The sequence below is a fragment of the Leishmania panamensis genome (assembly GCF_000755165.1).
Source record: "Leishmania panamensis strain MHOM/PA/94/PSC-1 chromosome 24 sequence".
Taxonomy (NCBI): domain Eukaryota; phylum Euglenozoa; class Kinetoplastea; order Trypanosomatida; family Trypanosomatidae; genus Leishmania; species Leishmania panamensis.
In genome coordinates this window covers 75,400-97,525 of record NC_025870.1, presented here as the reverse complement: position 1 = coordinate 97,525, position 22,126 = coordinate 75,400, and the positions used below count along the sequence as shown (strand labels likewise).

The window sequence follows — 22,126 nt, the reverse complement described above, 5'->3', positions numbered from 1 at the left end:
TGGCGTATGTGTGTGTGGGGGGGGGGGGAGGGTGAGGGGTTGCGGCTGTGTGTCGCTTGCTAAGTGCTTTAGGTTATAAAAGCAAAAGGTAAGAGAGCACAGTGGGGAACGGTATAAGAAGGAGCTGCACGTGAAGGGAAACGGTGGCTGACACGTGCAAAGCGAGAAACTAACGACGAGCACGCAAGCAAGCACACTGGGAATTCGCCTGTATCGAGAGAGCCGCAGAGAAGTAGAGAGCGGCAAAACCAAGGAGCAAGTCGGCAGAGGCCATGAACGACGAAGATAAGGTAGGGGGCAGTTCGAAGCGAGATCTTCGTGAGAAACCGAACTGGCTTCAAGAGAACGGAGGGACTAGTGAGACAGGTGGTGCACGCGGGAGTGGTGAACAGCAAACCGAGCAGGAACATAATGGGTGTTCCCTCTCTCTCTCTTTCTCTCCCGCTACCTCATTCCGCATTACCCACTCGTGCTCCTGTGAGCCTCAACGAGAGGCAGCGCAGCAAGCACATCACTGCATACGCACATACACACAGAGTCTCTCCCGCACAGCGCGCATACACAACGAAGGCGAAATCACTCAACACGGTCGACAACACAAATCAAGAAGAAACAAAGTCGCAGATGGCCTGAGAAGGGAAGGAGGAAGAGGTAGAAAAGTGTTCGAGAGAGCGCGCGCGCGAGGGATGCCCACCATCTACGTCAATCATGACGTCAGCAGGCACGCCCACCTCTGTCCACACGCTTCGGCCTCTCCTCTCCCTTGTTTTGTTTCCTTCCCACTGTTGGCAGAGGTTTGCCCTCGCACACAACGCGAGAGAGAAAACTAGGGAGGCAGGTGGGCCAGCACGGACTGGCGGCTTGCCTCTCGCTCTCTTGACTCCGCCTACATACATTCGGATACGGGCATTACACCATACGAGAATCGCAGAGAGGGAGGGAAATGACGGGTGCGCTCCACTGCCAGGTCGGAAGAGGTGGAAGCGAGTGTGTGTGAGGCACTGGGAGGTAAATCCTCTTGACGAAGACCAGAGAGCGGAATGAGAGAAAATTGCTCCTCATGAGGTCGGGGGGGGTAAAGGGAGAGGAAAGAGAGAGGTAGCGAAACACAAGAGACGCCGTGCCGTTACTCGTGTTCATGTCCCTCGTCTCACGCTCCTCACTCCATGGGTATTCTGTGGTTATGTACAAGCCTTGTCTTAGTGATGCCTACTTTTCCCTGGTGAAAGTTCCTCGCTGACAAGCGGGGGGAGGGTGAGGGAAAGAGAGGAGGGAGACCACCGACACATATAACGTACCGACACCCATCGAGAGAGACGTCGACCAGACGTGCGCGCCACACACATTGCACAACAAAATGTAGAGGGCAACAGTACCAAATTCGGTGGAGTGGGAGAGAGGGGGAGAGCGATGGGGGAGTCAATGCGGAGAATCATAGTGGCTGCATGCGGACCGACAGTGCATGCCCGTGTGTGTGTGTGTGTATGCGCTGTGCACTGTGCGCGCAGACAGGAGGAGACTTTTGCCTCTCACTTCGCACTCACAAAGGTAGGTGACGATATCTACACGCACACAACAAAAATGAAAACGAGTGCTCGCTTGGGCGAATCATCCACAACCCTCTCTCTTACGAGCAGGCGTCAACGCACGCACCTCATCACGCCGCTGTCTAGAGCTGCTGGAAGAAGTCGTTGCCCTTATCATCGACAACGATGAAGGCCGGGAAGTTCTGCACTTCGATCTTCCACACCGCCTCCATCCCGAGGTCCTTCATGTCGAGGCACTCCACTTTTTTGATTGCATCCTGCGCTAACACAGCCGCTGGCCCGCCGATGCTGCCGAGGTAGAAGCCGCCGTGCTTTTTGCATGCCTCCGTCACGTGCCTGCTGCGGTTGCCCTTGGCGAGCATCACCATCGAGCCGCCCAGCGACTGGAAGAGGTCGACGAAGGGGTCCATGCGACCAGCCGTCGTTGGGCCGAAGGATCCGGACGGAAGGCCGTCGGGCGTCTTCGCTGGGCCGGCGTAGTACACGGGGTGATCTTTCATGTACTGTGGCAGCGGCTTGCCAGCCTCCAGCATCTCACGCATCCGGGCATGGGCACTGTCGCGCGCCACAACGATGGTGCCTGTGAGGCTGAGGCGGGTTTTCACGGGGTGCTTGGAGAGCTCCTGAAGGACCTCGGACATGGGTCGGTTCAGATTCACCTCGACCGGCGGCGTTTTGAGCAGCTCATCCTCCCTCACGTCCGGCAGGAACCTGGACGGCTCCATCTCCAGTACCTCCAACCACACGCCATCCTTGTTAATCTTGCCAAGCGCCTGGCGATCCGCGCTGCAAGAGACACCTATGCCGATAGGGCAGGACGCACCATGGCGAGGCATGCGGATCACGCGCGCGTCATGGGCATAGTACTTGCCGCCAAACTGGGCACCCATCCCGATGTTCTGGCAGATCTCCAGCACCTCCTTCTCCAGCTCGAGGTCGCGGAACGTGTAGCCTGTTTTCATGTCTGGCTTCGTGATCAGGTCGTCGTAGTAGTGGCAGGAGGCGTGTTTCACCATCCTCATCGTCATCTCAGCGCTCGTGCCACCAATTACGACGGCGATGTGGTACGGCGGGCAGGCAGAGGTGCCAAACATGGCTAGCTTCTCCTTGAGGAACTTACGCAGCGACTTGGGGTTGAGCACCGACTTGCTCTCTTGCAGCAGGAACGATTTGTTTGCCGAGCCGCCCCCCTTCGCAACAAACAAGAAGCTGTACTCCATCCCCTTGGTGGCGTACAGATCAATCTGGGCTGGCAAGTTCGTGCCGGTGTTCTTCTCGTCATACATGCTGAGCGGTACGTTCTGACTGTAGCGGAGGTTGCGCTCCTGGAAGATCTCGTACACGCCGCGGCTGAGGGCCTCCTCCTCGTTGCCGAGAACAAACACCTGCTCGCCACGGTGGCCCGAGATGATGGCCGTTCCGGTGTCCTGGCAGCCGGGCAGCAAACGGGCCGAGGAGATGTTTGCATTCTTAAGCAGCTGCAGCGCTACAAACTTGTCGTTGTCGCTCGCTTCGGGATCATCGAAGATTTTGCGCAGTGACGCCAGATGCGAGGAGCGCATCAGGTGCTCTATATCGTCGAACGCCACGGAGGACAGCAACGTGAGTGCAGCCGGGTTCACCTTCAGCATCTCCGGCAGTCCGGCACCGGGCTGCACCACAGAGACATGGTCCTTCGTCAAGAGACGGTATTTGGTCTCCTTGTGCGACACCTTGGACACCAGTGGCACAAAGTTGAACTCTGACAGTAGCGGGGTAATGCGGCGAAACATGGTGCCTATCAGTGGAGTGTTTTCCTTTCTTAAATACGCCCTCGTGTGCACCTATACGTGTCGGGGGAGGGGGTGGGAGGGTGGTGGTGGTGGCTGTACACGTGTGATACGTTGAGGGAAGCAGGAATACAGAGTGAGTCGAGTCTCTTTTGTTGCTCGCAGCTGGTGAGCCAGAAGGGGGGAGGGCCGGTGAAGAGGAGGAGTAAAAGGGAGTCTCAGCGCTGGGAGAGAAGGCTGATGGGCGGTAGATGTCAGACGGGTCATGCGGCCTAGGGAGCATGAGCAATGCCTCACATTGCAGACATAGAGAGAGGCTGGAGAGGGGGTGAGCGGTTCGCACCGTCGCGGAAGGGTTTTGCATCCCCACCGTAAAGTACACTTATTTTTCTCCGTTGCCCTTTGCAGCGCTGACGGGGAGGAGGTGGAGTGGACAGGACAGAGGAGAACTTTCAAAAAATATGCACGTGTCTATGCCCCATCCCCTTCTCTGAGTTCGCACTACTCGTCCTCAGCGACCCACGTCTTGTTCATTGGAGACGGCCACTTTCATAATAAAACTGAGGCACGCAAGGCTTTCACCGACGTTACCATTCATAGCGGGTATGGCGAAGCCCCCAGAAAGGGGGGAGAGATGGAGGCTGCAGACACGTCTCCCCCTTTGCCTTCCCGCTCTATAATCCCCCCTTCTCAGGGGCGAGGGGGGGGGGACAAGGGGGAGAGGAGGAGGAGGCAACAAGAGCCGCCACGGCCCCATCAAGGCAAAGCTACACAAGCAACCACATCAAGGGATAACAGCAGACCAACATGCTGCATGAGGAAAGAGAAAAAGGCACCTCCAAAAAAAACGGCAGGAAAAGAGCAACGAAGAGCCAAAGCCATTCGAGTAATCACCTCCTCCTCCTCCCCCTCATAGGGAGCGACTGCGAGACATGCACACCTCTGCTACGCACGCATGCGCTTCCTTTCATCTTGGCACAGACCCATACACATGCACGACATCCTACGCGACCAAACAGAGAAGGCTTGCAGAGCTGGCAGTGGCCTTGCAAGTCGTTTGAAGATGTTGATAGCGGAGGGGGTGGGAGTGAAAGAGCGCTTGGGGGATCCGTGGCGGCAATTCATGGGTGAAGAAACAGGGAAAAGAAGTTGACGCATCACACACAAGGGCAGAGGTGAGACGCGTGAGTTTCATCATGGCAGAAGAAGGCCGAGGAGGAAAGTTGGCACGCAGCGATGAAAACAGAGCCGCACGAAGGGCAAGCCACTCGGTCTCACAGACGCAGGCCAAGGGGGTAGCGAAGCGAAAGCCGAGGAGCAGCGGAGGAAGAGACGGGGAAGGGGCAGAGCAGCGGAATAGGGCAAATTGTGGCAAAACGCAAAGGCCACAACATGAAGTATTGAAAAATGGTGGCACCAAAGAAAGTAAGCGGGGGCAAACCAAACAGAGATAGCGAGAGACGGAGAGAGAGAGACACACACCCACACTCACTCACACGGGCAGGGACACCAAACGACAAGGCGACGGCCCCGCGTGCATTAGCCGAGTCTCAGTGCGATACAAAGAAGAATTCGGTTGAACAGCAGAAAAGCGACAAAGCAGGCGGGAGGAACATCCCAGACATGCCCGCGCACCACAAGATGTTTACGAGCTCAGTCGCGACAAATTCACACAAAACACAACGGAAAAAACGAATGAAAGCGAAACGGAACACGAACAATGAAGGAGGAGAGAGAAGGTGAGTGTGGGGTGGAAGGAGCGAGCGGGCAGACAAGAGAGACTGCCTCTCTTCCTCGCTTGATCACCTTCAGTTCCTCACCAATGATTCCTGCGGTTTCTTCAGCGCATCGGTTGGTTACTTGAATGAAGTACATAAACACATCACATGGGAAACAGGCGAAAAAGAAACGAGAGATCAACGTTGGGAGGGGGTGGGGGAGGCCATGAGCCCTCGCGCGTTCTTTGCCAGAGTGCGCGTGCACAGCTGGCACAGAACGCATGAAAAACTACGGGGTACCACACCTCTGTCATCTTTACTACCGTCTCCAGCGCTGGCACTGTGTGCTCGGCATCACTTTACCATTGTCACTCCGTGCATGCTGAACCCTTTAACGCACCATGTGTCACAAGGCGGCGTACACAGCGAGTCGAGCTGGACGAGAACAGCTAGGAGCAGTGAGAGCCGCTGACTGTGTATACTTCCGCTTCAAGGGGAGGAGAGGCTGATTCTGTCTCTCCTCACCTCTCTACTCATCCTAACGCAGAGCACGGCGATGATTCACATATACATCTCAGAGTAATTGATGTGAAGCATGTAGTAACCCCAACGCACGGCTCGATACCAAGGAGGGAGAACGACTCTTCTGAGGTAAGAAAATGAGCAGAGCGATCAAACGCAGCGAAACCCTATGGGCGAAGCTGCCGGACTGGCGACGACACCCGGAGGAGCGGCACACGCACACAGGGATGTAGCGAAGGACACATCTGAAGACGGAGACCTACACACAAACTCTTCAACATGTCCTTCTCATCGGTGAAGGCAAGCAAGCACCTCAGCGCGTGGTATCGGGGCTTCTGTGCTCGCTGCGTGTGGGAAGGCCAGGCAGCCCCCTCCTATCCCTGCCAATGCCGAACCACTGCTGGCGGTGACAGAGTCATGTAGCTACGACGCAGAGGAAGTCAGGGCGATGTGCCGCTACTGACGCTGATGCTCAGGTCGTGGGTGCTGCTACCTGGGGGAAGTGTGCGACAACAAAGACGATCGTGCCACACCCGGTCCTCGCTGCCTGCTGGTGGGGCGCCTGAGCCACCCCGGGGGATGCACAACGTGGCGACCGGCACCGGAGGAGGGGGGAGGGAGTCGATAAGGCGGGTGGTGCTGCTGAAAGCTCCAGTGTGTTGGAGCCGAGAGATGAAACGAGCGCCAAAGTGGAAGTCCGCTGGAGTAAAGAAACGATGACAGACAAGAAGAAACACGTAGGAGAGGTGAGTCCAGCAGTGGCTCGACAGGAGAGGAAGACGCAGAAGCCAAAGGAAGAGCGCAACGTACGGAAGAGACAAACCGCACCGAAGCACAGAGACAGAGGAGAGGCACGCGAGTTACACAAAGCGCAGATAGAGCCCAAAGCGCGGAGCTGAGCTGCGTCTGCGCGTACAGTGGCGGGCAAGGGTGGGCGGGAGTAGGGAGAAGAGAAGCGGGTGGGTGTATAGGAAAGAGGAAACAAGAAGAGCCACTACAGAGGCTTAAAGTGAAGGTACACGTGGGCCGTAGAGCCGCAGAGGAAAGGAAGAGCTGCGGCTTCCTACCGCGCGACTAGCACAGCTGCGAGGTGTGGGGAAAAGTTCCATCACAAACGAGAGCTGATCTTTTCCCCTACGCTCCAACTTCCTTGTGCACGTACGTGTTTGGGTTCGATGCGGTGCCGAATGCCGTTGGTGACACCGATCACATGTTGAGATGGCGATGATGATTGAGCGCGGGGGACGTGTCTATGACTTCAAGCCCATCTTAAGGGAAATGGAAGGAAACAGAGTGCCTACTAGCTCTCTCGGAGGCGTTGGCCTGGAGGTGTGCGAAGGCGGAGACCTGGTTAGGGGGAGAGGAGAGAGTGAGCGTCCTGCAGGTGTACCAGCAGGAGGAGGGCAGGGGGAAAGGCGCCAGGGAGAGAAGTCCGTGCACGAGGGGAGGGTAGAAAAGTGCATTTTTATGTTCCACTTTTCCAACGCGTCGATTCTCTGCCGCCGAGCAGCAGGAGGTCCGACCTCACTCTCCACCCCCGCGCCCGTCACAGGCCCCACCGCCTGGTGCGGAGCAGCGGTAGCCACGCGTTGTAGGAATGCGCCGGCCCAGTCATCTGAGCACGTCCCTTGACTCGAACCCCACCCCAGCCGTCTCGCAGGTCGCCTCACCCTCCCCCCCTCTCCTCCGGTGCCGGTCGCCACGTTGTGCATCCCCCGGGGTGGCTCAGGCGCCCCACCAGCAGGCAGCGAGGACCGGGTGTGGCACGATCGTCTTTGTTGTCGCACACTTCCCCCAGGTAGCAGCACCCACGACCTGAGCATCAGCGTCAGTAGCGGCACATCGCCCTGACTTCCTCTGCGTCGTAGCTACATGACTCTGTCACCGCCAGCAGTGGTTCGGCATTGGCAGGGATAGGAGGGGGCTGCCTGGCCTTCCCACACGCAGCGAGCACAGAAGCCCCGATACCACGCGCTGAGGTGCCTGCTTGTCGTCCTCATCAGGGCGATAGAGAATAAATCCACAAAGAGAGGGGATGGGCACTAAATTCGCCTGCACACTCAGACATGTTGAAAAACACTCAGGATGCCGGAGATGAGTGCCTCACGTTTCTGATGCGCCGATGTGCGGTACGGCACCACGCCGGTCTGTAGTGCCGCTTCATCGATCACACTCGTTGTTCCTCAGATCCAGAGAGAGAGAGAGAGAGAGAGCCACTGCGCACAGGTAGGTAACCGTGGCGTAGCGTATCCTACCACGCACGCGTTGTGAGGTTGTTTTGTTTCTCTTGGACACAGTAGCCCTCGACGTAGAGGAATCATCCAGTGTTGACACGAAAGGCACAAGAAGAGCGACCCCACCCCACTCGCGAACGGCGGTGAGCGAAGCCCGCGCTACCCAACACACCGTTGAGGAGGGACTGAGGGGATGATGGCACCCCGACTCCTCTTTTCCATCTCGCGCTCCATTCACGCAGCAGCTACCGCTTCCCCAAACAAACCGACGCCACCGACTGCTGCCTTCAATGCGGAAGACTGGCAGAGGCAGTGTCGGGGAATCTATGGAGTTTATTGCTGAGAGAGGCGCAGTACCCTCATTCCTGTCTATACCTGCATGTGCGTATTGGGCCTGTGTCTGCATGTTCGTGTTGGCCAGGGGAGGACTTTCTCTTTTGCAGGGCCTTTCGGCGCTGGCAGATACCCGCGCAGCCAAAGCCACGACCCTACCTACTGACCACGCAGGGTTGCCATCACACCTTCATGCGGGCGAGCCTCACGTCGCTGGTGTTTTGGCCAAAAGCGGCTGCAAAGCACCGAAAGGGCACGGGGCGACAATCCAACGGGAGCGACGCACCCTTGCTAACGTCGGCTAGGAGGCCATCTGAGTTCTCCACCTCGCCCTCGCTTGTGCCCCACAGAAGATCAGTGAGGTCGCGCAACGAGATGGGAATTGCGGTTAGAGCGACGAGTTGATCGCGGCACCGCTCCAGCGTCAGCACCCGCCGTTTCGGCTTCTCGTCAAGAGACCACGGCGTTATCGCTGGTATCGGCGTGCTGCTCGTCACACCACCGACGGTGTCACGTACGAGCTGCACGTAAAACTCTGCCACACCACGTCTGCGCTGCTGCACGTGATCGCGTACCGCTTGTGCAAAGCGCTCCTGGGCCGAGTAATCAACCGTGTACAGCGAGGGACACGACGGCTTCCCTACCGGGGTGGCGAGCTCACGTGCACTGAGCTGCTGACGCGACCCCACAAAGGCCAGGGCCGCGCCAACATCCTTGGATGCACTTTTCTGTGGCATGCACTTGACGCCGGTGCGCTGTGGGCCCATCTGCATTGGATCCCTGTAGGCGTCTGTGATGTTTACCACCTGCACGTGTTGCTGAGCCCCCGTCGCGTCGCGTATGTGGCGTATGCCGTGCGGCGTCTCACTCCGCTGCGGTAGCGACACACGGCGCAGTCCATTCACCGGGAACTCGCGGGTTCTCGTCGATTCCTTGTTGTGTTGGTGTTGATGTAGTATCCCTCGCCGTCCTGTGATGGAGACCGGATCTGCAGCGGCGCTGGTGTGGCACTGTTGCGACTCTGGTGCAGCGGGGGCGAAGAGGTTAAGAGTGCCGTGATTCACCTTGAACTGACGTGGGAAGGTACGGCGCGCAGAGAGCGGCAGTGACTCCTTCGAGGGTGGCCACACATACGGCTTCATCGCCTAATGAGGGCGATAGTGGTGGTGGGGATGTGGGAAGAGGATGAGAAGAAAGGCGACGTGCAACGCTGATATTGAACTGCGGTCGCACGCGCGTGTATGGTGTGTGTGGGGGGGGGAGAGAGAAAGGGGGTGGGATGCTAATGACGACCGAGGCTCCGATGCATTGTCGCCACTCGACCGCAGAACTGTCAGCCGTTCCTTTCGGAGAAGGCGCAATGCCCGCGTATGCAATGGCGCAGTGGTGGGAGCTGCGCGCAAGTCGCTGTGCTGGTGTGTTGCACAGATACACACCCACAGAGAGAGAGAGAGGCGCACACTCGCCCGCTAAACGTCTGTATTTTGCTTGCCAGGGATTTGACACGCACGGGCGCTTCGGAGGACACGTGCCAAGAGGAGTAACGGCGGAGGGGGTCGTCGATGCTGGTGCGTAATGAGCACGTCGTAGTGTTGTCCGTGTGTAGCCCCTATGGCCACTCCCTCACGCCGTGCAACTCAGTACGGGTCTCGTTCCCTCCTTCCCATGAGCTCAAGAGCTCGGTGCACCCAAGACGATGGCGCAACAGACCGCGCGAGGGGGCCCCATCGCTTCCATGTTTAGTTAGCGTAACGAAAAAGACATCCGGGGGGAGGGAGGGGGGGGGCTGAGGTGGTAAGCCGAGGGCGTGCGCAGAGGCAGCGCCGCACGTACAGTGTATAGGCTGCGACAACCACACAGGCAATGTCGCGCACTTTTTTACTGCTCTGGACCTCGCTGAGGTACACGACCACAAGCCCAATACAATCCCCTCTCTGTCTCACACAACCTCTTCGCCATCCCCCTCGGGAAAGGGGTCGGGGACAGCGGCCTACTCCGCGATCCAGGGAGAGCGACATAGCGGGCAGACGTTGTTAGAACCTGTCGCCCACCACATGTACAGGCAGTTCGAGTGGAAGGCGGAGTTGTGACACACTGAGCAGCGCACGTCCGGCAGCTTGTGATTCGTGGAGCTCACGACGGCAAAGCAGATAGGGCAGGGCTCGATGCCGTGGAAGTGTGCATCAAGGTTCTGGTGGAAGAGGTCAATGCACTCCCACACGTTTGCCGAGCCACCGAAGAGGATGACGGTCATCTTCAGCATCCATGAGCGCCACTTCTTCATGGAAACGCCACACTCACGGCCGGTCTCGTATTCCACTGCGGGCGGGTGCAACGGGAAGGCCGCTGGGAAGGTAATGCGCACGGCGACTTTTGCGTCCTCCATTTCGTAACTCAGGTCAATAAGCTGCTGAGCTACGTTCACCTCCACGCTGCAACTGTCTCCGACGCTGAAGCTGCTGCTGCCGTCGGGGCTGTGTCTCAGCACTGACAAGAAACTCTCTTGAATGAGAATACCGGTTATATTCTGAGAGACGGAGCTGTAAAAGAGGGCGCGGCCTTTGCGCTCCACTGTCTCCAACCAACTCTTCGTCAGCGACAAGGTGGAGCCATGCAGTAGTTGGGTAAAGACGGCGAAGGCACCACGAGCCAGCTGCGCCATCGGATCTGGCGCGTCGACGCGCGTGAGCGCAACCAGCTCAAAACCGAGCTGCCCGGTGGTATTGCTGTCACCAGTGGCACCGGGGTGCACTGAGGCACCAATGAAGGTCGAATCCAGCCTGGTCGAGGTCCGGTGCATCGGGGTCAGCATGAGAGCAAATAAGAGGTCAAGAAGAGCGTACACCTGTCGTTGCCACTCCTTGTCACGAACAGCGTTGCTGCCAGTCCCCTGAGTCTCCTCCGTTGGTGATGGTGGGGCACTAGTGAGGTAGATGCACCACGACATCAGGTATGGGAAGAGCAGCATCTTCTGCTTCTGCGTCTTGGTCAGCACCGCGTTCTGGTGGCGGAACTGTGCCACTTTCGCCGGCTGCGTTGTCGAGTACTCCTTTCGAAGCGGCTTCAGCGAGAGGCGCTGCATAATGCTCTGCATCGGTGCCGTGAGCGAGACGGTGGCGCGCATGAGGGTCAGGTTCGCCAGCAGGCATACGCTGCGCAAAACACCCGCGACTGTCGACACGCCAAGCTGTTCAAGCTTCACAATTCCCGTCGCGAACAGCCAGGCGTAGGCGAAGCACAGCACTGAGGCAATCTTGTCGACGCTCGTCTCCGATGCTCGCAGCGCCATGACATCGCTGGTGAGCAAGTCACCCATGAAGCGAGAGGTGAAGGCGATGAGCTTGGCGAGCGGGGCCACCTCGTCCTCTTTAGTCGACCGCAGCCGCGACACCGCCTCGCAGACGGTGTCGAACACGACGAGATTCACCGTGCTGCGCAGGACGCTGTCCATACGGCTATGGAGCACGACACCGCGCCTGGCCAGCACTGCCGCCATCACCACTCGGCGCAAGGTTGTCAGGGAAACGGGTGTGCTGCCCACCAACGAGCCGCTCGACTCTTTCTGCAGGCGGCCGTTGGGTGGCAAGTGGCGCAGTCGATGGCAGCGGCAGAGGGCGTCGATTATAACGCGGATGACTTCGCTGTACACATCAGGGGTGGGGATGCGGGTACACGATAGCTCGGCCAGCAGCTCCAGCCCATCTAGCGGTGCCTGCTTCGACGCGTACACCATGAGGCTCCTCACGGTGCTATCCGCCACGGCCGGCAGCGAGGCGAGGTGCCGCACGACCACGAGTGTCAGCTTTGCTGTTGTCAAGTCCCATGTCGGCAGCTGACAGCTCGCCTCCAGCAACAACCGCTCCTGCTCCGCCGGGATCTGCGCCGCGATGTTGAAGCGCAGCACATCTGCAACGTCATCCATGACTGAGAAGAATGCGGTGTAAGCCGCCGCCAGCACTGGCGCAATGCCTTTGGCGCCCTGAGCGTCGAAAAGGGACGTCACTGCCGTATTTGATACGGCGCTCACCAGACGAATGGCGCGGCGCAGGAACGTCGTGTCGTCCGCTGGCGCAACATCGCGCAGCACGGCGGCTAACGTTGGCAGCACGTACGGCACCCCAGCAGCCGACAGAGGCCCCTCTGTCGAGGTCACGAGCATCGCCACTTCAACCGCCACCTCGGCCACATCAAAGCACGCCAGCATAGTTGGAAAGAGGCTCTCGAACAGCGTGCGACACACACCGTCCGCCAGCACTTCCTTTACTGCCGCCACGCGCAGCAGCTGGCAGAAGAGGCGGGCGACCGCTTTGGGGTCTACGCTGGCCATCGCCACCGCTACGGCCGCACCATTGACGCTGTCCGTCAGGCGGACAAGCTGCGCAGTGCGCACGGTGGTCGTAAAGGTGGGACGCAGTTGGTCGATGGAGAGAGAACCATCGTAGAGAGAGCGAGTTGCCTCGTTGTTGACTAGCGCGGCAGCTTGCACCTCCACTGCCGCCTGGCACCACACGGAGTCCGACGTCGCGAACGACTGCAGGCACGCCGTGGAGGCGTACGGCACGAGCTGTGAGAGTCGGTAGACAGCAAAGAAGGAAAGCGGCAGATTGTCGCCATCGCTGAAGACGGAGTGGAGAAGCTCCATGGCCACGGCGTCGCGGTCCTCAGTGCGGACGGAGTAGCTGTCCAGTAGCGCCTCCACCTCCGCCGTGACGGCCCTGCAATCCGCGATGTTCGACCAGTGCGCCTTCTGCTCCATCGCGTACGCCAGCAAGTCATCGCTGCCCTCGCCGTCGCTGCTATCGCTGTCCTTCTCGCCGTACCGCTGCCTTTGCAGCGCGACTCGCAGCGCCTTGACAGAGATGTACTGCTCCACAAGCACGCGAGGCGCCACAGCGGCACTGATATGGGATAGAGGTGTCAGAAGGTGGCCAACAATGTATGGGGCGTCGAGATGCAGAAGCTCAGCAAAGGCACCGCCGTTGCGCAGCAGTTTCGCCCACTTGATCATTCGCTCCCTTGCCTCCGGTGCGTGATTGGCTACGTCGCCACCACTGGGGGCGGATGCTGACGCATCCGCCGTGTCACAATCAGCGCCGCTGTCGCTCGCCGATGACGATGATGTCGAGGAAGACGTAGCGGGTGACGACGAGGCTTCGGAGGGACTGTAGCTGGATGCCAAGTCGCTGGTGGAGGTTGACTTCGCATCCGAGTCCGCAGGGTTCTCCGTAACCATCGCCAGAGTTTCCTTCACTGAAGTGTATAGCGCCTCCAGCACACTGCGTCGCTGCTTCTCCGAGAGCGTCAGCTCGCGCTTAATGTACTCCGCAACGCACTGGTTCACACCAACCACGTCGCACCGGGCAACTGCACAGGTTAGTACCTCGCACAGTCTAGCCGGATCCTGCATCAAGTGCCGCAACGCAGCTTCCTTTAGCATGTGTTCCTGGGCGGACGACGTTGCCTTCATCAAGTCCTGGGAAGCGGGTCGGTGCTTCCACCCCAGGCCCGCCTTCACCATTGTCGCCAGTGCCACCTTGCTCTCAGCCGTACGCTCCTGCGCCGAGGTCTCTTCAGGATAGGTGTGCCTCACACACCCGCACAAGGCGTTGAGGATGGTGTCAGACACCGCGTCGAGGGGGCAGAACTGAGTGTCCTGTGTTTCACCAAAGAAGGCGGCGAGTCGAGCCCACTTTTGTTCGTCGAGACTGACCGCCACTTGCTGCTGTAGCCAAGTGTTCGCCGCCTCTGCCACCAGCGTTTTGCAGTGCGCGCTACTTGCACCCTCAGTCCGCGTCGTCGGGGACATCGTCATTGCAGTGGGTGCTGGTGGAAGTGGCGTCGAAGTGTTAGCGCACAGCCGCCCCAGAAGACGAGCCTGGAGGAGAACAAAACTTCGCTGCAAAGCCGAGTCGGGGGTGTCCGGCAGCACGCGAAACATCGCACCTGGCTGAGCGCCAATCACTGTCAAACAGTCCCCAAACACATCCTCACATCGGCTGGCGGTCTTGAGGAGGCTCCTTGCCATGGCGGATATGATCACGGCCTGGTAGCGGGTCGCCTTCGCCTCTGTCTGCATGAGCTGCACTGCATGGAAGCTAATCACCGCGAACAGCTCCACGCTGTCCTCAGACGCGTGGTTGGTCTTCTTGCGCACGCAGTGCAGCTCCCAGCACTCCATCGTCGCCGTTAGCACCACCTCCAGGTCATGCGCGCTTACATTCGGTGTCTCGTTCATTTCTTTCAGCCGCTCCACCAGCGCTGCACAGAACTCGTCCAGAATACTCTCGCACCGCACGTCCTTCGAGAGTGAAGTCAAGAGAGGAAATAGGCACGGGAAGATCACCTCTGCGAGTTCTCCTTGCTTGCACCCCATGAAGCAGTTCACAACGTCATCGAGAAATCCCCCCTTCATGTGGCTCACCACATCAGTCACGTTGCTGCGACACCAGAAGAGAAAGAGTTCCCACGTCCGCGAGGCCATTGTTACGTTCGAGTCCAGGATGGACCCAAAGAGCGCGTGCGACACGAGCTGGTGTATTTTGGGGCTCGCGGGGCAGAAGGCCACGATGTCGCGCAGGAGCGCCAGTACCGCGGAGCGGGCGAGTGGGGTTTTGACGAGCAGGTACGACTTGGACGCTTCTCGCGGCGGTAGAAGCGCACCAAACAGCTGCGGGTCCTGCACAAACTTCAGCACTGCCATCTGTGCGGCGCTCACTTGCTTGATCATATACCCCATCGACTTGAGAGCCGCGAAGATTTTGTTCGCGTTGGGGTCCAGCGAGTCATCCAGCAGTGGCTTCTTCAAAGCCACTACCTCCTCGACAGCGGTGCGCAGGCTCATCGTAATGGCCTCCATCAGTTGCTGCAGCATGAGCGTCTTTTTCTCCGCAAGAAAGGCGGCATCGAAGGCAACCGCGGCCGCCTGGCACACCGACGCCTCCATATCGTGCATCCCCATAACCCAGACACCGGACAGCACTTTGAGCTCCGGGACGACCGCCTTCTTGAGTTCCTTATTCTTGCTCATCAGCGCGTGTAGTAGCTGATAGCTCGACTTCCGAATCGCCGGCTTTGGGTGGTGGGCGTGCTGGACAATCGCCTCAACTGTGGCGCTGGCAAACTGCAGAAGCACCTCGTCGGGGGTCGACTTCATGAGCTCTACCAGCCGGTCAAACGACTTTTGCTTCGTAATTTCGCTTGTCTTGTTCAGGAGCTTTAGGCTTACGACGTAGTCGCTCTCCCGCTCCGCGTTCGTGCTGTTCTCCGTGCCGGTGGCAAAGCCACCCAAGAATGAGCTTAGAGCAGCTGGGCTGCCGGTGGAGGATATCATCGCACGTGCCGCGCTGCTCTGCGAGCTTTTCACTCCGCGGGGCATTATCAGCAAACACCCTGATGGGCGCGCTCGGAGTAAATGCACACAAACGGCAAAGACAGAGGAGGTTGAATACACCTCCGGGTGTGGGGTTGCCGTTGAGTCAAATGTGTGCGAAGGTGTGGATGGCGGTGGAGGGAGAGAGCAGGAGGAGCGGCACGCATGACAGAGTGCTGCCGAATAAGTACGTGAAAGAGGAGTGATTTCGCTCGCACACACGCTCCGTCGACGCAGAGTCAGAGGCACAGGGTCGGGCAACGAGACCAGTGTGGAGAACGACTGTGTGTCAGGTGAGGGACGAGCGTGGTGAAGGCGCTCACGTCAGTAAAGGAAAAGAGAAAGCTGTGACATTAAACCGATGCGCGAGCATTCGTGTGCGCGTGTGTATGGGTGCGCAGGTGAACACGAGGCAATCAGCCCAATGACAAGATCAGAGGTGGAGCAGCGATAGAGAGCGGAAATCCAACGATGAGAGACCGTCGTCGAGAGCACAATGTGCGTGCAGTAGTCGTCCGCTGTAGATTCGCCAGCAGTTTATGGAAAGGCCAAGCCATAAAGACGATGGCGTCGCGGCGCCACTTGCCTCTCCTCGCCACTGTGCGTGTTGCCGGCCTGCAGAGGCCACAACCGCCGTGGTGCGAGGCTCCACGACTGAAGGGAGACGACCGCATCAAGCACATTGACAGGCATATACTCCATGAGGCGATTCGAGAATTCGCTGTACTGCGTCGACGCGGGAGTCTTGAAAAAGACCATTGGCCTGCCGCCTTCTCTTTGTTTTCAGGGATGGCCGGTCTCACGTTTGTTCTTTCGTATTTTCTCCGCATGTCGCTCTCGTCTCTCCGTGGAGGGGAGAGAGAGACGTGCGGCAGACAACAACAGCGCACAGGCAAACGAGCAGAGAGGCACAACAATAACACCAACGCATGCCTGCACCTCTATTACACCTCCATTGTCTCGTGGAGGAGGGGGAGAGGGGGAGAAGGAGACTCAGCATAGCGCAGGAAACAGGATGGGAAAGAGAGGAAGTGTCAGGGGGAGCAGCAACCTGCACACGCGGGGTCAAGCAGAGCGTCTACCGACCAGAGAGAGAACAAAAATGAAGAAGACAAAGACGTAGCGAATGCGCTGCGACACGAAGGCGTCGTAGTGGAGTGAGAAAAAGGGGGGAATTTTAAACTGCGCTGAGGGGGGGGGGGGGGGGGTGTCGGGGAGGCGCTGGCTGGACGGTGGGGAGGATGCGTGCAAGAGAAATGCAAAGACACTCTCTGTCTCGATTCTTCTCGCTCGCTCTCTCTCTCTCTCTCGGTGTTCACCTCGAGTATCCTCGTCTCGACAGAATATCACACCACGATGACAGGCACGAGCAAGCAGAAGAACACGAGCCATTCAGCACCCCTCTACCCTACACAGATGTATACAGGACAGTACACTCGTTAAAGTGTGTAGGAGCAGAGCGAAGGCGCACGAGAACAGCAAAGAAACGATGCGATCACAGCAGAAAAGGATACCTTAGCGCGTGAATGAGCCTGTGAGGATACGATCTGCGGCTTCGTATCCGGTTGGGGTGGGGTGAACACATCACAGTTCTGTTTTGCGCGTCCCTTTCTCCAATGCGTGGAGTCGCAGAGCATGACAAAGAAGGGTTCCGGATAAGCGTATCGGTGGCGCCCAGATCCACACACGTGCACAACACCGGAGGAGAGGGAAAGAGAGAGGCTTGAAGGCACGCCAGCACCTTCTCTGATCTAATGAAGCGCCGCAGAGCGGCACCAGAGTCACTCCCTTAAGTACATGCTAGTGAAGTGCGACAACAACGAAAAAGACAGCGGGGGCGGCGATGCTCGACTGACATCGTCCGCCCGTGACCTCCCGCTCATCATCTCTTGCAGAAGACTACCTCGCTTCTCCGTTTGCTGCGTGCACGTCTCCGTGAAGGTGGCCCTGCCATGGCTCACGCAACCACATCACTGTACGCCGTTCTTCTCCCGCTCCGTGCACACACGACCAAAGATGAGCGCAGATGTGCACTCTCCTTCCACCCCTCACCGCGCCTTGCCCCCCTCCTCGGCCGGCCGCTTCTGCTTCGCGTCTCTCGTCTTCTAGTAGACCCAATGCTGCATTATGGACGTGTTTGGTGGTGCTGTGTTCGCCCGCACAAAGCGTCCGACCGGCGGCCGCTTCAGCTCTGGCACCTCCGTCAGTGGTATGTACTTGAACAGCTCAGGCAGGTCGTAGTTCACCATATGGCACAACTGCCCCTCCGCTATGAGGCACCCCAGTCCATCCGAGACCGACATTGAACGCTCGCGCATCATACGCAGCAGGGCATCCACCACGTAGTACACGTTCACAAGGGCCGCGTCGTCGCGACGACGCACGCCGTGGAAGTCCTCGACAAGCAGAGAGTTGCGGGGGTGTAGCTTGCAGCAGCCAACGGAGTTGTCGACAATCAGAACGCGGTCCATGTTGCGGCCAAGCAGTCGCAAGTCCTTCGTGTGAATCGGCTGGGTGAACCAGATGTTGTTGCGGTAGATAGTGTCATCAAAGATGATGCCCGTCTTATGCAGCTGCTGCACCACCGGCGACGCCGTTTCCTTGGTCGATGCAGTCCATAGTACAATCTCCAGCTCCTTCATGTGGCGCAGGGCGTTCAGTACGTGGAGGCAGTACGGCCGGAGCACGGCAGATGAATGACGGGAGTCACGGTTACTGACAAGGGTCTCGTCGAGGTCCAACACGAGCGTGAGCAGTCGCTTTTCATCCTGGGCCTCCGTCAGCAGCGTGTTCGGAAACAGCGGCTTTGCAAAGTTCACCACAACTTCGGCATTGGGGTCGACAGGGTGGCGCGCTGTGATGACAGATGAAGACCGAGGACTCACTGCTGTCGCGTCCTTCCACTTGAGTAGCGCCCTGCGCTTGCTACTGGTTCTCGCTGCGTAGAGCGAGGAGGTGCGAGTCCTCACTGTTGCAGCTGGGCTGTCTGTAAGGCCGTCATCCACACCAGACGCGGCTTCGAGGCGTCCACCGCCGGAGCTGACGACAGCAACCTGGCGCAGCCGTCCTTCCCCCTTCACTGTTGGGGTGGCATCGATGACGTTGTCAAGCTCGCCCACGGTAGAGACGTCGCGCGGAGATGAAAGTGCTCGCAGGCGGTCATTCCACACACGTGTGATCGTCGACAAAGGCGACGGCGACGATGCGAGGGGCAGTCCATCCGGGGAGCAGCTGCCGGCACGACTGCGGAGAGACGCTGCCATTGATACGGAATGTAGCGCACCTGGGGAACGGTGGTGGTAGCCGAAGAGAAGTCAAGACGGTGAAGGGGGAGGACAGATGGGGGGAGGCGATGAGCAGCCTTGGAAGCACGCCAAGAGCGCGAATCAACTGAGGGCGTGGGGTGTCGTGCAAAAGAGAAGTGGAAAGGAGAAGGGGGCGGGGCAGACGCGATCGTGAGGAGGTGAAACGAGGGAAGGCGCCGAGGACGAAAGAAAAATGGACAAACAGCGCCAACAGGCAGAGGAAAGGCGCACGGCTGGCGATAACGGCAGCAACACAGACAACAACAACGGAAGGAACGAGTGGGCAGTGGGGGAGGGAGGGGAGAAAGGGGTAGGGCAAACACAAGGCCAGGGGAGTAGATCAGATGTGCGCCGTCGACACACACACACACACACAAGTTAGAGAAGAATACAACGCAAAATAGGAACAACGAAGGAAAGAAAGAGCGTACTAGGACGAGGGAGATGCGCTGCGCTGTGTTGCTCTCGTGTGCCGTGATGGCCCTCTCTGTTTGGGGGACCACGAGGAGGAGAAAGAAGGGAAGGGGGGGGGTCCGATTGGGCAGGGCACGGCGCGAGCAGAGTCTATCGAGTGAACGCAATGGACGTGCGTCTGAGCAAAGATGTCTTCAAGTGATGGATGAGCCAACAACAAACCAACCAGGCGATCGAATAGACGCCGTGTGCGTGTGTAGGTGTGTAGGGGGGAGGGGGAGGGGAGAGGGACGGAGAGTGCCTGTGGTGCTGCTTCACTGTCACACACACACACACACTTTCGTATTCGGTGTGTTTCCGCTCTAAAAATCTATCGCCACGTACCCGTGTACGTGTGCGGAGGTGGGTGACCTTGGCCAACGCGCAACAGGCGGAGGCGGAGACTGCCCTACACGTGCGGGGAGAAGAGGAGGAAGAGGGGAGAGAGTGGAGAGGGTGTGCAGACTGGTAAAAAGAGAGTGTCTAGCGCAAACCGTCTAAGAGAGAAAAATTGAACACGAGCGCGCGACACCGAACGAGGAAAAATCAAAATGCAAAAGAGAAGGCAGTCTAAAGCGCGAGCGCGCACAGGCACAACACAATGCACGAGGGGTCGGATGAATTCGCAGAAAATATGCCTGCTGGGGTCTGGGGTTAAGAAAGGTAAAGGGGGACGCAATCAAGGGGCGGCGCTGCAATCTGAGAGGTGACGAGTGAGTTTTTGATGCCGATGCGTCCGGTAAGCACGAAGCCGTGGCAACAAATAAATAGCCGGGTTTGTACGAAGAGCTGGTGCTCTCTGCGGTAGCACGTGTGTGCGCAACAACAGCGGTAATACACCAAACAGGCGTTTGAGCGTGTCGGCCGAGAATTGGGCGCACAAAAGTGCCGCGAAGGAAAAGAAAGCTGCCAAGGGGCAACGCGTGAATCTATGGGTGGCGCTGCGCCGCCGTCAACGCGCGCACACACGCAAACAAGCAAAGAGAATATGGATGAACGGGGTTGACCGTTGTGTGGGGGTGTACGTGTGTGTCTGACTATGTCTATATCTCTGTGAAGAGGGTGCTGTTCAAATGAGGAGGTGAAGGGTAGGGCGGGTGACCGAACACCGCGACCGCCTGACCTCGTTTTGTGGGTGTTCGCTTCCCCTATCTCTCTCGCTTCGTCTGTCGTGCACTTGCAGGGGGTTGGGTGTGCAAAGCGTAGAGAGCTCCAGCGGAGGAGGTGAGTGGGGGGGGGGGGGACGACGCAAGTGCGTGCGTATGTCTCTGCCGTCTCTGTGAATTCTGTGTGTGTGTGTGGGGGGGGTATCTGATGCGACTATATGCCGGTTCTCTCTCCTATTCCCTCGAGCGTCTTTGAAATGCGGAGGCGAGGGGGGAGCGCAGATCTTTCCGGCTTCCGCTATCACTGGCTCTTGTTGGGTGGCGTGTGAATGAAGGGGGATGGGGGTGTCGGGATAGCAGAGGGCTGAGAAAAAAAGTGCACGCACGCACACAGCCGAAGGAGAGGGAGAAAAGAACAGGGGGAGCTGGTGTGTGAGCAGCGCCTACAGAGAGTAGCTGCGACTGTTCGGACAATGCCTCGTCACTTCCTTCTGTCCGCGCGTGTTGACCCGTCACCGTTTTCTCTTCAGAACCTCTTCTTAGAGCGCACAGACGAGTGGGTAAAAGTGTCGCCGTCGTGGTTGAGCGGGTGCGTTAGGGGGAGAGTTGCCGCCGTCAGAGAGAGGGGCTCGGCAACAAAGCGGGCGTCACGTTGTTTGGTGAATGCACAAATACAAGTCGAAAGGCACAGGCGAAGGGGAGACGGGGAAGCGAAGAGAGCGAAAAGGCCATGGAGTCGTGGAGAGGGACTAAGACACACACACACACACACACTTCTTCACCTTCTACAATGAAGAAGGGGGAGAGAAGCACGCGCTCCAGAGTCTGTTCCGCACTCTCGGCCTTGATGGGAGAGCTTGCGAGTCGACGTCAGCCGCGAGGTACGTGCGCGCATTGCGGATGCACCATCGCTTGTCCGACAAAATAGAAGGCTGCAGCGCAGTGCCACAGCAGGCAAGGAGCGTAAGATACCCCTCTCCCTAATGCACACAATGTGCAAGACTGGCGGGGTCCGGCTGTGCCAACAGTGGCCTCCTCCTGTACTGCGTAGTCGTGCGCACAAGAGTGTCCCTCTCACCGGACCACATTCCCGCTGTCTCTCGACGGAGGAAGAGGGGGAGAGGGCAGGGGGGGTGATTGATGGGGCACGTGCCTGGGACCGCTGTCCCACCCAGCTGTTATTCATTTTGTTTGGGTGCATTCAAAACGTCGGCGGTGACGTAGGGGAGGAGGACTGCCCGCCTCTGCAGTCAAAACCCAGCACGCACAGGCACACACACACACACACACACTCAGGGACACGCTATACATCGTGCGTAGGTACATCCGGGAAGGTAAAAAGCATTGGAAAACATAAGGGAGGAAGACTGGAAAAGAGAGGACGTCGAGGCGTGTCGGCGGGAGGGGGTAGGGGAGCAGCTTCGGTGGAGAAGGGGGAGAGAGGAAGAGAGGGCTGTTCGGAGGTGGAACGACCAGATGACCGGCCTTGTGCTTCTTTCCTATTCCTCTACCTTCCCGCCTCGTCTCCTCAATTGACGTCGTTACACCGCCACGGCCATCAGTCATGTATTTATGCGGCTACCACGTCCCCTCCTCTCTTCTACAGCGGGATGCAGGAATCCGCCCTATCAGGAACTTCCCCCGCTCCTCTCTCATCCACCTGTCCTCTCCCTTCTCTCTCTCTCTATGTGTGTCTGTGTGTGTGTGGTGGGGGTGGGGGGGGTAGTCGTCGTGGCGCGCCCTACAAACGCAGCTCATGCACACCACAGT

At 58.4% G+C, this 22,126-nt stretch overlaps 4 protein-coding genes across 4 annotated transcripts, besides 2 other annotated features; all 4 read right to left on the bottom strand.

The window, feature by feature from the left end:
- Positions 1-1,669: 1,669 nt before the first annotated feature.
- On the bottom strand, positions 1,670-3,319 carry LPMP_240310 (fumarate hydratase, putative; the record flags this gene model as incomplete). Its single annotated transcript, XM_010701070.1, has 1 exon — positions 1,670-3,319. One exon carries the CDS (start codon positions 3,317-3,319, stop codon positions 1,670-1,672), a length of 1,650 nt encoding a protein of 549 aa, XP_010699372.1.
- Positions 3,320-5,865: 2,546 nt separating this feature from the next.
- Positions 5,866-6,198: a repeat region.
- Positions 6,199-7,033: 835 nt separating this feature from the next.
- Positions 7,034-7,554: a repeat region.
- Positions 7,555-8,305: 751 nt separating this feature from the next.
- On the bottom strand, positions 8,306-9,265 carry LPMP_240300 (hypothetical protein; the record flags this gene model as incomplete). Its single annotated transcript, XM_010701069.1, has 1 exon — positions 8,306-9,265. The coding sequence occupies one exon, from the start codon at positions 9,263-9,265 to the stop codon at positions 8,306-8,308; it is 960 nt and encodes a 319-aa protein (XP_010699371.1).
- An 848-nt stretch (positions 9,266-10,113) lies between these two features.
- Positions 10,114-15,453, bottom strand: LPMP_240290 (hypothetical protein; the record flags this gene model as incomplete). Its single annotated transcript, XM_010701068.1, has 1 exon — positions 10,114-15,453. The coding sequence occupies one exon, from the start codon at positions 15,451-15,453 to the stop codon at positions 10,114-10,116; it is 5,340 nt and encodes a 1,779-aa protein (XP_010699370.1).
- Positions 15,454-17,597: 2,144 nt separating this feature from the next.
- Positions 17,598-18,755, bottom strand: LPMP_240280 (hypothetical protein; the record flags this gene model as incomplete). Its single annotated transcript, XM_010701067.1, has 1 exon — positions 17,598-18,755. The coding sequence occupies one exon, from the start codon at positions 18,753-18,755 to the stop codon at positions 17,598-17,600; it is 1,158 nt and encodes a 385-aa protein (XP_010699369.1).
- Positions 18,756-22,126: the final 3,371 nt, after the last annotated feature.